General features: G+C 40.3%; 1 protein-coding gene across 1 annotated transcript; it reads right to left on the bottom strand.

The window, feature by feature from the left end:
- Positions 1–459: 459 nt before the first annotated feature.
- On the bottom strand, positions 460–13989 carry serinc1 (serine incorporator 1). Its single transcript, XM_042390924.1, has 10 exons — positions 13860–13989; positions 11438–11599; positions 9304–9497; positions 7044–7123; positions 5874–6011; positions 5304–5473; positions 4710–4800; positions 4065–4206; positions 3698–3922; positions 460–1517 (listed from the first exon to the last, which is right to left on the bottom strand). The coding sequence occupies exons 1-10, from the start codon at positions 13896–13898 to the stop codon at positions 1379–1381; spliced, it is 1380 nt and encodes a 459-aa protein (XP_042246858.1). The 5' UTR covers positions 13899–13989; the 3' UTR covers positions 460–1378.
- Positions 13990–14208: the final 219 nt, after the last annotated feature.

Below are 14208 nucleotides of genomic sequence, written 5' to 3'. Positions count from 1 at the left end.
TTAAAATGCATTTTTGCACAAAATGACTGTGTGAACACACTGTGGATTTTGGCCTCCATCACTTACACTGAAAGTTTGAAGGGGATCTTTTAATAGTCAGTATGAACAGGAGGAATAACAGTGAGGAAAACCTTTCAGTTTTGTTTTGTTGGTTTAAGACAGATTTGAAAAATGTGTAGACCCATCCTTAAAGTCATTTAATGACATGAGGTATTAAGACAGTGTTTCCCCTTACTCTCAGCTAGTGAGTGAGATGTGTCAGCAGTTGGAGATTAGTTTGATTTGGAGGCTACTTAATTTCTTAATAGAGGGACAACCCACACAGCCTTTTTTTTTTTAATGAGCACCACCTTTTCAGCCTTGATACCTCTTTCTGTGAGTTCATACTGCTGTCTGTGAAACTACAGGCCTCAGTTAGCAAAGTTCAGCCACACAGATGCAAGACACAAAAGACATGGATTCTTTTCCCTAAATTTTATGAAATGAGTTACAATATACTTTTACATGTCAGAGGAAAAATCAAATTAGGATAAAAGCACAGGTGTGACAAACATATACGAACACTTAATAAGTCTGTGAGAAACTACATGCTAAATATACCAAATAACTTACCTAGAAGTTTCAAACAATCCATTTCATTTTTACATTTAAAGTCAAAATTCAGAGCAAATCAGAACCAACAAAAACAGGAATGCCTTTGTTGTGTATGTGCTAAGGAGTGTGCAGACTGCAGAGTGAACAAACAGTTGATAGAGCTTTAACACTTGATAGAACTAGACTAGAATACCACACACAAACACACACTTAACAGCACTGCTTGTCTGTGATGGTACTAGTTAGTGATCTCTCGTTGCCACAGCTGGAGTCCTGCTCATTCATAATTCAGTTATTTTACATGTATCAGCATTTTCATATGTAACACTACAAAGTTCAACTGTTGCTGCGCACAGATCAAAACCAACCTCATAAAAGCTTTACATAGAGCTACTGTTTATGTCACATCAAGTTTCAAAGGAAAAGCATGCAACTCTGTCTTTAGTGAAAGAAAAAGTCACTAACTGGATTACACAGGATATATTTACAATGGCAACAGCATGGAGACCATTACAATGACAGGGACATTATAGGAGATGGGACTGGGCTGCAGTCAGAGCTGGGAGACATTTCAGAGATAGAACATCTTTGTTAGCTCTCCATTCATTGCCCCTGCAGGGAGGAAGCTGCAGCAGAGCCACAGCCACCAAACTAAACAATCCTGAATGTTCCAGCCAGTCTGAGCGCAGCCCCAGGGTTAGCTACCTTCTCCTTTACTGATTTTGCTGAAACAAAACACAGGTGCAGAGCATGAATGTGTATGAGCAGCAGGACAGCATGTGTTTCAGTCAAAGTCTCTGTTGACCAGCACCAGCGGAGCCACCAGCGTCCACACGTAGAGGGCGATGCAGATCCAGCTGGAGGAGATCTTCACCCACACAGATGGCCACTTGCTGGTCATGGCCTCGTAGTTGGAATCAGGGCTGCAGAGAGAACAGACCTGACTGAAGCTGGTATTTCAATGTTGCTGTTCTACAGAAATGAAACATTTTCTGCAATTCACCTTCATTGTGGCTGTGCTGGAAATGTATCAAAAAACCCTATCATCCAAAAATGAAACATCACGGTGAGAGCAACTTTATATAAGTCTACATGCTCATATCTTTATATCTGGAATAATAAATCACATACAGAACATCAAAGGGAAAGTGTCGGATCAATCCGCTCACAGCTAAAGATTTAGATTTAACCCTTGATGATGGCCTTGTTTAATGTTTAAAAAAAAAAAAGTTTAAACCAGCAAAACAGACTACATACAGACAGCTTGTTTGTAAGAATTCGCTATTAGCTAAGCTAGCGCACTGTGGTTGTGTAAAACATAGGGGCAGTGGATGGGAGACTGCGGACAAAGCAGATTGAAATATCACTTTTCTACATGTTTATGCTTGTCGAACAGGTGCATTGATAAAGTATTGGCTTTTTTTACTTGTGAAGGTTTTCTTGCACTTAAAGTAACAAGCATAGTTGTCATCAACTCAAGTAATCTTCAAGCTATCTTCACTTGACCTGTGCTCTGCGTGTGCGTGTGTGTGTGTGTGTGTGTGTGTGTGTGTGTGAGAGAGAGACACACACACACACAGAGCCAAGGAAAGGCTGCAACATGATAATAAATTACACCAAAATGTTAAAAAGTACCAATAAAAGAACCGGTAACGTCAGAGTACAACAATACTACGGTCTTATATAATTCAGCCCTGGGTCCCATTTAATACCAGGTGTCAGTACCCCTCCCCACAGAAAAGTAGGTGCACATTAAATTAAATGGCCATACCTTTGATTATTTGAGAAAACAGACAAATAAAATCGATGCATATACAACCGTGGGAAGCTGGAACAAGTGTTGATGTCTGGAACAACAAGCATCTCTTTACTTTGCTGTTAAATAGTATACAAAGCGGAAAGGCGGTGGCGGAATAAAATCTTTTTTTTTTTTTGAATTAGCAGTAAAAATAAACGGACCTTGACGGAATAAATAATTCACTTTTGACAGAAATACGTCTGTAGATAGAGCTCTTGCACCCATGTGTCTTTTTAAAAGGGTCAGTTTAGCCAATTTATATAAAAATAATTCTCTTCCCTCTAGCTGTGACTCTCCAGACAGTTTGGGTTCATTTGGCCATCTTTGGAGATTTCTGTCTCCACTCAAGACAATGGAGGCGAATCAAATTTAGTTTGTGAATGACAGTGACATCATTCAGTGTCCATCACAGTCTCAACAAGAGTTCATCAGCACTCTTATGTGTTCCTGTCTTGACACTCCTCCTTTCTTTCTTTCTTTATTCTCACTCCTCGGGCATCTGTCCTCAGACAGGCTCATAGTACATAAGATCAGCCTTTCTTAAAGCCGGGCAACCAATTAAAAACAACAAACGACAACTTGTGACGGTGACACTTCTTTCTACTTTCTCCAATGTGTTCTGTAGATGATCCAAATAACAAGGACACTGCTTTGGGACAGAGATGTTAAGAATGTTAAGTCATTTTTAAAACATGTGAGCACCACAAATGAAATCATTCACCTCCATTGTATTGGAGTGGAGGCAGACAAATAAAACCTAAATTGTCTGCATGGATAGATCCCACTAGAGCAAGGTATGAAAATACAGTGTGTGTTAAACTTTTTGTAATTTGGGTGAATTGATCCTTTTAACTGTACATGGTCTGTTTACTCTTGTGCCGTTTTTTTCTTATGTAATCCCCCCCCCCCACACACACACACACTTAAGAAAAGTGTCATCTTTTCTTAATTTCACTTTGGCTGTGCTGGGAATCTCTGAACAGAATGTCACTGTCCATGGCTGAAACATTAAAGAGCCAGTAGGTACGTCCACTCGCTCAACACAATCGTTTATTTTGACTCAATCCCACACACACAATCCTGCTGCCAGACATATTCACTAGAGTGATATGATTCACTGGAATCAATCCACTGCTGAAAATAGTCCCCTACAAGTGCACCATTTCCTCCTGTGTGCATAACATTTAAAAACTATTTGATGGGATTTGTCAACAGTAGGAAAACTATAGACCAACACCTTTAACTGAATCACTTCTTACTGTGTGGCAGTACTATGATGTATCTCCTCTGCAGCGTGAGGCTTACCTGTACCAGTTGGTGAGTGTCATCATGATGTAAAGTGAAGCCAGGAAGAGCATGAAGTGGAAGAAAGAGTAGGAGTAGGTGACACCGTCCTTCTCATTGTCCACAGCTCTGTTCGGACTGCTGCCTTCCTCAAAGCTGTCAGTCTGCGGCCCGTCCTCAATCAGAGCAGACTCGTCACTGGTCAGAGTCAGCTTGTTCACCTGGGCGTTGGATGAATTACGAATACTGATGGACCACAGAGGAAAAGAGAGACCAGAGAGGACATGGTGCTGTCAACTTCTGTGTCAAACAACAACTAAGAGACTAACTATTCATCTGCAGGCTGGTTATTAACTGATGATTATTAACCTGCACAGGGCTTCCTCACCTGGAATAGAGGACACACATGAGGAATAGGATCAATCCCACAATCCCCTGGGCATCCCACCACTGAACCACATGGTCCTGACCTGTAGGACTGGTGCTGTTCAGCCCGATAATACCCAGAAGGCTCGGGTTACACTTCCTGTCTGTGAGACACAAATGAGAAGGAAACATTATTAGTAGATGACTTAAGTCTGTTTGTGGAACAGAGGTGCATTCCTCATAACAACAGCATCACACATACACACACATTCATGCCTTTTAATTCTGGTCTGACTGACAGTTAACTCATTCACTAGACAGTTTGGTTATGTCATTCATGAGGGTGATATCAAAAATTGATGGACAGTATGCTGCGCTAATATGTGTTATGACTTTAATCATCTTCTCAGGGCTAGATGTATAAACAATGCACATGCACAAAAAAACATGTGAGCCATTTCCCACATTTCCTGCTACTTATTAAAACCAGAATGTGTTACCCTAACCCTCACGCACACTTCAGACCAGAGTGCTCATGGTGTCCTAGAGTGATTTGAGGGTGGTATGATGAGGTTAGTAGATAGAACAGATGGTTAAACATCGTCTGTTTAGGTTGCAGGGAATTCAAAGAGCTTCACAGTACAAACAGCAAGGTGGAACATTTTACCAGGCTCGTTGGTCATGGCAGACCAGGTCAGGTACATGGTGTACAAGGTGACCAGGGAGGACTGCAGCAGACCAGACCTGGGCTGAGACTCCTTCACACAGACAAAAACAGGCATCAGTGGAAAAAACTCTTAACAACCAGAAAGACACAGCTGATGTCTTTATCCCTCACATCTCTCTGTAATCCATCCTCCATGTTGGTACCATCAGATGTGTGTGTGTCAGTCTTGCTACTGCAGTGCTGCACAACATCAGTTCTTAACATGTCCTTGTATGCTGATGAGCCTCACTTTGCCAGCTCAATATGATTCTGAACCACATATGAACAAAATTAACATTCTACTTCTTCAAAGACACCACACAGATAGTAAAAAAGTGAAAATTTAAATCTGAGTGAACCCACCCTTCAAACAGCTGATCCACACACATCCCTGACCGGGGTGCAAAATTAACTTTTTTGTTAGATTAGATAATTAGAGTGAAGCAAATCTACCAGCCACTTGCATATTTTTACCAGCATTTGGCTCGTGGCGGGTGATAATTTTAAGTCCTGCCCCTGACTAAACACGAGTGTAAAAAAAGAAGTGGTGTAAACCTGGATCTGAGGCAGGATGGACATGACGGAGGCAGCGACGCAGAGCAGCATGTTGATACTGATGAAGACCTTGTTCTCAGTGCAACCATCAGAGTGGGTATAGTAAACGTAGAACAGGACCAGTGACACCAGAGACACAAGGTAGTTGACTGCTGTGACGGACAGCAGAGCTGTGAACACACAATACAAGCTCATTACTTATATAGTTGGTGACATAACAGGACAGGCTTACTGAGAAGCACAATCTAAATAGAATAAATACATTTAAACTGGCTGTTTATAGGCTATTCTTTGTTTGATTTGATCCTGCATGTGTATGTATTAATGGGAAACAACAATAAATCTTTTTAAACACTTAAGAAATACTAAGAACTTGATAATGTTTTGCTGCTGATGATTCGTTTCTGCATGATGTCATATGAAACAGTAAAATAGTCAATTTTACTACTTCAAACATGTTGTCTCCATGAGAGCTGACACAGCTGATTCGCTATAAATAACACTAAGTTCTTTTAAGGTTGTCACTAATGACATTCTCCAATTCCATCCTTACGTTTACTATCAACATACCTGCATACCAGCAGCGAGAGTTGCCCTCCTCCATCTTCTCCACCCAGGACTCGTTCCAGGAATGGGCAAAGTCAATGAGTAAAACCAGCTGGATGAGGATGAAGCAGAAGGCGCCAGCCATGCCAACATAGAACCACACTGTGGAAAACAGTGACAGAGGACATGTTACTACAATGTCACTACTACATTTAAGATGTTTTAGGAACTTTTCACCGCTCCCTAAAACTGAGATAAAATCCAGATTAAGACACCAATCTGTCCAAACTTTACAAATGTCTGTGGGGATTCTCAGTCATCCAGGTTCTGGTTTATCCAGAAGGGCTGAGTCAGCAGAGGGCAACTAGACTCTTCAGTTTTGGATGAGATGCCAAAGGTCTTCAAGAATCTAAAACAAAACCTGCCAAACATGTTCTGTGACAACTAATGGCAATCAAAAGTGTATTTATTACAGAGACATATCAATGTTCAGTAAAACTCATGTATCTTGAAATCTGGTGATGTGCGTTTTCAGATTAACTAAAGCAGAGGTCATGTCATGGCCCCGCCAACAATATACTGATTTGTATTTTAAATGGGTCATCAGTAAGCAAGGAAACAGTCCATATCAACATCTTTCAGCATTCAGCAAAACATGAAATGTGTGTGAGGTCGATATCTGAGTGCTGCTGACAGTCTGCAACCACAAGGAAATACAGAGCAAATACAGTTTTGGTTTCTGTTAAATTTTTTATGATCACCATCTTTTGTGCACTCTTTTATTTTCTCTCTCTCATAGTCATACCAAGATGTTTAGGTCTGAGTTGGACAAATGGAGGAATAGATGCCTCTTTATGAGGTGAGAAAATACTCCTAGTCCTTAAACTGATGAAAAATTTCAGAACCCATCAGAGTTTGTCCAGATGTTCTTCAGAAAACTCAAGGCTTCTTTGTTCATTAAATGGAGATACATGGTTTTGGACGGCACTAAATAGACAACAGGATTGTGTACAAACAGAATCCTGTTCTCTTCACAATGTTCATGTTGCAGGCATTAAATCTGTGACAACGTCATATGCAGGCTAATCCCTGTTAGACCCTTAGTCTTCTACATACCGTAGGTACAGATACGCGGTATTTCTAACACACCTATCACTCGAGAGAAGAAAAACAAAAATAGAGAAGAACAGTTACCAGTAGTGAAGGGACCCTCTGAGATGAAAAATGATCCAATAGTGATCGCGGCAGCTGCAGCAAATTTGAAGAACCAAAACCTGCAAGACAGACATTACTGCTATTAAAATGTCCCCTGAAACACCCCAACAGTTCTTACTATACAATATCATTTTGACTATCAATAAATCGTTCAAGGAATTTATCAAAAAAAATACCAAACATCCTCTTACTTCGGTTTCCCCAATGAGATGTTTTCTCTATTTTGTATCATTGCAAACTGAATATTTTTGGGTTTTGTACTGTTGGACAGACTGAATAACTGTAATGGACCTTTTTCACACTGTTTCACATTTAGACTAGACTAAAAAACGAATTGAAAAAATAATGGGCAGATTAACTTACAATAATAATAATAAGAAGAAGAAGAAGAAGAAGAAGAAGAATTTAATTGCAGCCCTAGATCAGATGTTAAACAGTGAAAGTGACCCTCCAATCCCACTGGATGAAAGGCAGTAACTATAGCAAACCACATAGTGCAGCAGGTGTGTTGTTGCATTGTGTGAGGACATGAGACCCATGTACAGGTCAACAGCAGGTTGGATTTACAAATGTAAATGCTGGTGTTGCTGCTTTTTAGCTCCAATAGCCCCACCTTGTGGTCATTAATAAAACACCACCATACTACTTATTAACTGCCATATCTCTTAAATGTAATATGTCATGGTAACAAAACAAGCAAAATTTTACAGATGGGGATGCTGAACAAGTCTGTAGTATTTTCAGCAATGCTTTGCAATTTCTTTCAGCTTTCAGCATTAACATGCATTTTCCGCAGGAAATGCATTTCTAGTTATTATTATTAAGGTTCAAACTCTAAGAGGGTAGAACCCTTCTACGATTGTGCTGGTTTATTATTATTTGTTTTATTCGGCCATAACTCAAATTGCCATGAGCTGGAACAAGCTAAAACCATGAAACTTGGCACAATAACTGGAAACGATGTGCATGTGCTTCACAGGAAATATGAGCCCAATCGGTCAGAAGGTGGCGCTGTAATTAAGGCCCAAAAATAACATTTCGGAAAGGCCATGCCCCTCACACTGTAAGTCTGACTAATTTGAAATTTGACACACAAGTCCAGCTCAGTGAGCTCTACAAAAAGCCTCTTGGACCGTAAAAGTCTGCCATGATGGATTTTTTGCTAATTTGTATAAACTGAAAAAACACTCAAATAAATAGAGCTTTTTGAATTTTGACTCAATTTTTTTTAATTGGTCTAGTATTGAGTGAGAGTGCTTCAGCCAGCAGCCGCAAAACAGGCAATAGAACCCCATCATAGTATGTCCATTAAAATTGCTTCTTTTTGCCACTGACAAGCTCAGATTGTTACTTTAAGTGTCTGACAAGATTACGGAAAGGACCATACAGACAAATAAAGTGTATGTCTTTATCTTTTGCTTGATCCTGTGTGATTGTTATTGTGTCTAACCAAGTCTCACTCAAGGAGAAGTCTAATTCTGAAATCTTGTGAGAGTTGAGTTGTTGACGCAATCAGCCAAATAATCAGCCATGACAGAGTTGGAAAGAGGAGTGCCGGAAGGAATTTGTTGTGTTGGAGTACAGAAAGTGTAGCTTAGTGTTATCTAAAAGATAAAAACATTTTATTCTTCATTTTAGTTCTCTGTATGGTCCTGTTCATAATGTTGTCACACACTTAAAATAATCTGAGCCTATCAGTGTCAACGACAAGCACTTTTAGTGGATGTACATTATATTGACAGGGCGCTATTGCCCCATCGGATTACATAGCAGCCCATTTCACAGATGCTGGCTCTCACTCAATACTGGACCAATTTCAAAAATTGTTGTGCCCATTAGTCACTTAGACAGAAAAAGATGGGAAAATAGGGTCCAGGTTGAAAAATAACAAAGTTTCCTTTAAACTAGCTGAAGTGACTTTGCTCACCTTTGTGAAGCCTGAAACCCGCTCTTGGCTGTCCACAGCCTTAATTTTGGCTGACTGAGCTGCTTCATTCCATTGGGTGCAAAATTGCCACTTGTGGCTACATTTTTATGTGGATTTGCATAAAGGGGTTTTCAGGAAACAGTGGTTTCCAGCAGTTCCATCTGAACAGATGATTCCTATTCACTTGAATGGGAAAGTGGTCTCAGACTTTTGGACCCCACTGTATACATGTCTATATGTATATATGTATGTATGTATGTATGTATGTATGGATATGTGGTTGTATGGATGGATGGATGGATGCTGACTCACCCATTGTGCAGTGCAGCCCGGGGATCCTGGCTGCTCTTGACTTTGATCATGAGCAGAGAGAAGAGCAGAAAGAACATGGCCATGCCAAAGCAAACACGGTACACAGCCTTGTAGCCGACTAGCACGTCACAGTTGACATGACCCTCCACGCCAGGAAAGGACGAACCCATCCCTCCTTCACAGAAACCTGGAATCTACAGGAACACACAGACAGCAGAGGGTTTCATGCTGCACCAGTATATGTTTTATCCAAAATCACAGACTTTAAATCAGAAAGCTGGCATGCAACACAGAAGAGTGTCCTACGTCCACTGAGGGGGCTACTTTGTATAAGCTTTTCCCCATCTAATCACTTTTAGGAAGTCTCCAAACCTTCACAATTAGACAGAAAAACTAACAATTTCAACCAAAGACATGAGTTAAACCCTTCACTCCACTGAAACCCACAGTGAGAGTCAGTGACCTATTAATGAGCCTGGAATGCTTGAATAAAACATTCTACTTCACTGATAAGAATACCGATTAAGAAATTCAACCATAAATTTATTAAATTTATTTCAACCATATATTCTTCTTTATATTTTGATCTCCCTCTCGCCTCTCAAAAAATAGAGGATCAACCTCCTCTGCCTCTATGGACCAGCCTCCACTGGTCTGTACTGTACATTTACTGCCAGACTGACAACTTACTACTAACCTTTTCCTCTGCTCCGCTCGCATCCACCGTCACTTCTCTGCTGCTCGCTCTTTCCCACTCGCTACGCAAACATACTACACAATGCCCTATTCCTTAACAGAGTTACACTACCAATAGTTTCCTAGGTAACGACACAGAGGTTGACTCATGTACTGAACAGCGCTGCACAGAGACTCCCAAACGCTATTAATTTCTGAATGAATGGATATTTGGCGTTATTTTTGGCATTAAAAATATTTTTTTGGCCTGGCGGGAGTTCATGTGATAATTCTAGGAGAAACACTGATTCAGTTAATGTTCAGTACGTTCAGTAAACGCTCAGTAAACGTTGAGTACAGTTAGACCCAGCAGTCTCCGTTTTCACAGGTAATTTGTTAGTCTGTCCCTCCCGCAGCAAGAAATAATGGATTAATCCTGGAAAGCTATTGATGTAGCACTTTTCTCCTTATGAAAGTAACAAGGCAAATATTCGACCAATGAGAATTTAGTCGGACGAGTGCATATCGCCAAACTAATCGACCAGTCGACCAGCAGACTACAAACCTAATGAACATCATGCTGTCTTGAAGAAGACTTGAAACTGGCGATTGAGACCATAAACTCATTAGAGAAGTTTTTACTGAGGTAATAAATGAAGTGAGAAGTTGGGTCATTTTCTCATAGACTTCTATACAAACAGACTTCTTTTTGGAGCCAGGGGAGTCATCCCCTGCTGGCACTGGCTTCACTTTCCAGAGTGGGAGATACCCGCTTTATAATGAGTTATTTTTGTTGTCATCATATTTCTACCATGCCCACAGAGTAAGTTAAAAAAAACACATGCAACTGAATGAGTGTGTGATGGTACTTGAATTACTGTTTCCTCAATTTTCTGCAACTTCTTCACAATAACAGTAATTACTAGCCAACATATTCAGCAGGGGAAACAAAGGAATCAATAAAAACAGCTAATACAGTCACTGCACTGTTGGTTGCTAGACCTGATGACAGCAACAGTAACATCCAAGAGAAGTCACAGCAGAGTGAAACACCATCTAGTCTTTCCCAAGTTATTTTATTTCTGTACTCTCACAGTTGACTCTCAGTTTTAGGCGTATTTCATTATCAATTAATCTGATGATTATTTTCTTGTTTAACTGATTAACTACTTGGTCTGTAAAATGTCAAGAAAAACCTGAAATGCTTGTTTTGTCTGATTAACAGTCCAAAACATAGATATACAGATAACAGTGATATAAACCCAAACACTACAAATCCTAACACAATTAAAATGGCAAAACCAACTGACATTTGGCAATTGTGTTAGAAAAAAATTTACTTAGGATAGATCAATGATAAATACAAATCAATTTTCCATCCAATATCGATCCATTTTCAGTCACTGGAGTAATGATTATTTGTTTTAGCTGTAATGTATATAGTGTGTGTAAATGTGACCTTCTTCAGCTGCTCCTCCATGCCGGGCATCAACATAATACAGGCGATGCCCACTCCCAGCAGCAGGAAGAAGGCGTAGATGAGGCGTGTCACGGTGGAGTTATTTCCACTGGGACAGCAGCGACACAGCAGGCAGGGGGCGCTGCCACACAGGCACGGGACCTGCAGACACACACACACACACACATCAGTGTTATAATTATTCTTATTATCACATAAATAAGATAGCGATAGAGCTAGATAGAGCAAAATCAAGAAAGCTAATACTTATTTATGAAGGTTGTTAGGTAACAGAGGGCAAACCGCTATCTTCCATTTGATAGACAGGGCCAGTCGTGTGCCTATCATGTGTCAGCAGACATTCAGGTCATAGAACAACACTTAAGGTAGCTTCCAATTCGGGGATAAAGGGAAAGTTAAGGGAAACATAAATATTGACAAACAGCTGATTCTCCATTTTTTCACCACTTACACTTATGAAAAAGTGTTCTACATCGAAGCAAAAGCCTTGACACTGTTAAAACCCACTTTTAGATTTGTGAAACCTTTATTTTGCTTATGAAATCTAAAAAAGGGCAATTCCACTGATATTTCTCTATCCAGACAGGTTAATCCACATTAGACCAGGTTCGGATTGAAATCCACTATACTTAGATTTGTCAATCTGGACTATAATATTATTATTATTATTATTAATAATAATAATAAAAAGGGACATATTATGCTTTTGCTTATTTTCAGACATATATATATTTATAATGTCACAATGTCAGATGTTCATGTTAAAATGGTAAATGGTAAATGAACTGTACTTGTATAGCGCCTTTCTAGTCTTCCGACCACTCAAAGTGCTTTTTACACTACGACTCACCTTCACCCATTCACACACATTCATATACTGAATGGGTACAGGTGCTACCATGCAAGGTCCCAACCTGCCCATCAGAGGAAATCTTATCATTTACTCACATTCACATGGCACAGCCATCAGGAGCAATTTGGGGTTAAGTATCTTGCTCAAGGATACATCGACATGTGGACTGGAGGAGCTGGGAATCGAACCGCCGATCTTCCGATTAGTGGACCCCCCCCCCCCTTTAAATATTGTCATGATCTCATGCTCATTATCTTATACTGCCATCTAGTGGTTTGCACTGAAGCCTCATCCTAAACAAAATCATAGTTGTTGAGAGGGAATCGGCTTGCAATGTTTTGCTTTCCATGTGCTTATATATATTGTAGTATAATGTAGACAATTATTACAAATGTGATGGTGTTTACTGAGGCTGTGGGTACACAAGGTGGTGATTATTGTATGCATTTTAATCCGGTCTCATTTTACAATAAAAACAGCAACTTTCTGCACTAATAACTACTTTTTAAAAGTGCTCCCAAAATTTTGTAAATGTCCCAATTTTTTTAGACAGTGGGGGCAAATGTTGCCTCCCCAAATATTTTTTTAATTTCCTAAACTGGGTGCAGGCCATCATGATTTGTAAAGGGAAGGGAAAATTATTAGGGAAGAACTTGTTAACGATTCTTCAATTATCGGGGCGTTCCTGATTCGTTCCTCACTCGTTCCTTTATAACTACGCGCAGTTTCGTGCACCGTATTATAAAATATTACCATTTACTTTATTACTTAATATACATAACATAGTTTGACGTTGCTTGAACGCTGACAGCCAGGTAACGTCCCGGACGTCGGCACGACTTTCATTTTGGAACTACTTGGAACCATGACGGGACGTCTTGATTTGGACGTTCAGACAACGGTCATTCGACGTCTCCATGTTTTGTTGGACTTTGTTGTGTGTGTGCGCATGCGAGCGTGTGCGTGTGCAGGGTAGATTACTGTCTGCCTCGCATGTCGCAGTAAACAGCCTGCTGACTGGTGTGCTGCCAGCAGCGGACTGATACTCTGTTGACATGCTGCGGTGTTGCAACAGCTACTTAACCTTACACTGGCCTGTTTTGTTGACACCGTGCTAATAACAATTACACACATAAACCATTAAATACACTCCAAAATGCTACACCAATAATGCAGATTTAGCTAGACTATGTCATCATTCAGCAAAAATAGGACAGTTCAGCGAGACTCGACGTGTTTGTCGTTATTTAGGTTAACGTTCGCTGGTTCCCAAACAAAGGCAGCCAACAAGAAGCCATTTGGCCCTTAAGTTTGCTTGCGTTGCTGTATGAGCCAATTATTAATCAAAATTATTAACTACAACCTGTGTATTTGGATACTAAACGAACAGTAGATGTGTTTGTGTCTGCCTGCGCCGCTGTGAATCGGTCTGGCCTGCGGTTTGGTGTAACTGCGCAGTCATGACAGCAGTTATAAAGACGAAGCAGCGACAAACTGGATAAAAATTCTGTCTACTTCACTTTCGATATGAAAGCGTGTGTCACTCACCCAGCTCGCCATGGAGCACAATCCCAGAACGGCTCCCATGATGGCTGATGTTCGTTCTTTTCTTGCCTAGATCAGAGATGGCTGCGCTTCCCAGAAGATGGATGATGCTTGCGCTACCCTGGCTTCTTCTTCTCTCTCTTCTAATACGAGGTTAGGAAGTTAAGATGCCAGTACACATGTTGCTGCCCTCCACAGGACAATACTGTATATTGACAGCAGAATAGTCTCAGTCTTCACCATAGACTGTCTTAATACGTACGAAAACTGTAACTTTTTGACAATTATACGTTTAGTCTTTTTCTTTCTTTTTCAGAAGAAAAATAAATGTATCTGATATACTGATTGGAGG

The sequence above is a fragment of the Thunnus maccoyii genome, chromosome 17 (assembly GCF_910596095.1).
Source record: "Thunnus maccoyii chromosome 17, fThuMac1.1, whole genome shotgun sequence".
NCBI lineage: Eukaryota > Metazoa > Chordata > Actinopteri > Scombriformes > Scombridae > Thunnus > Thunnus maccoyii.
The sequence above is the reverse complement of the archived record's forward strand: the minus strand, read 5'-3'. Positions and strand labels throughout refer to the sequence as shown.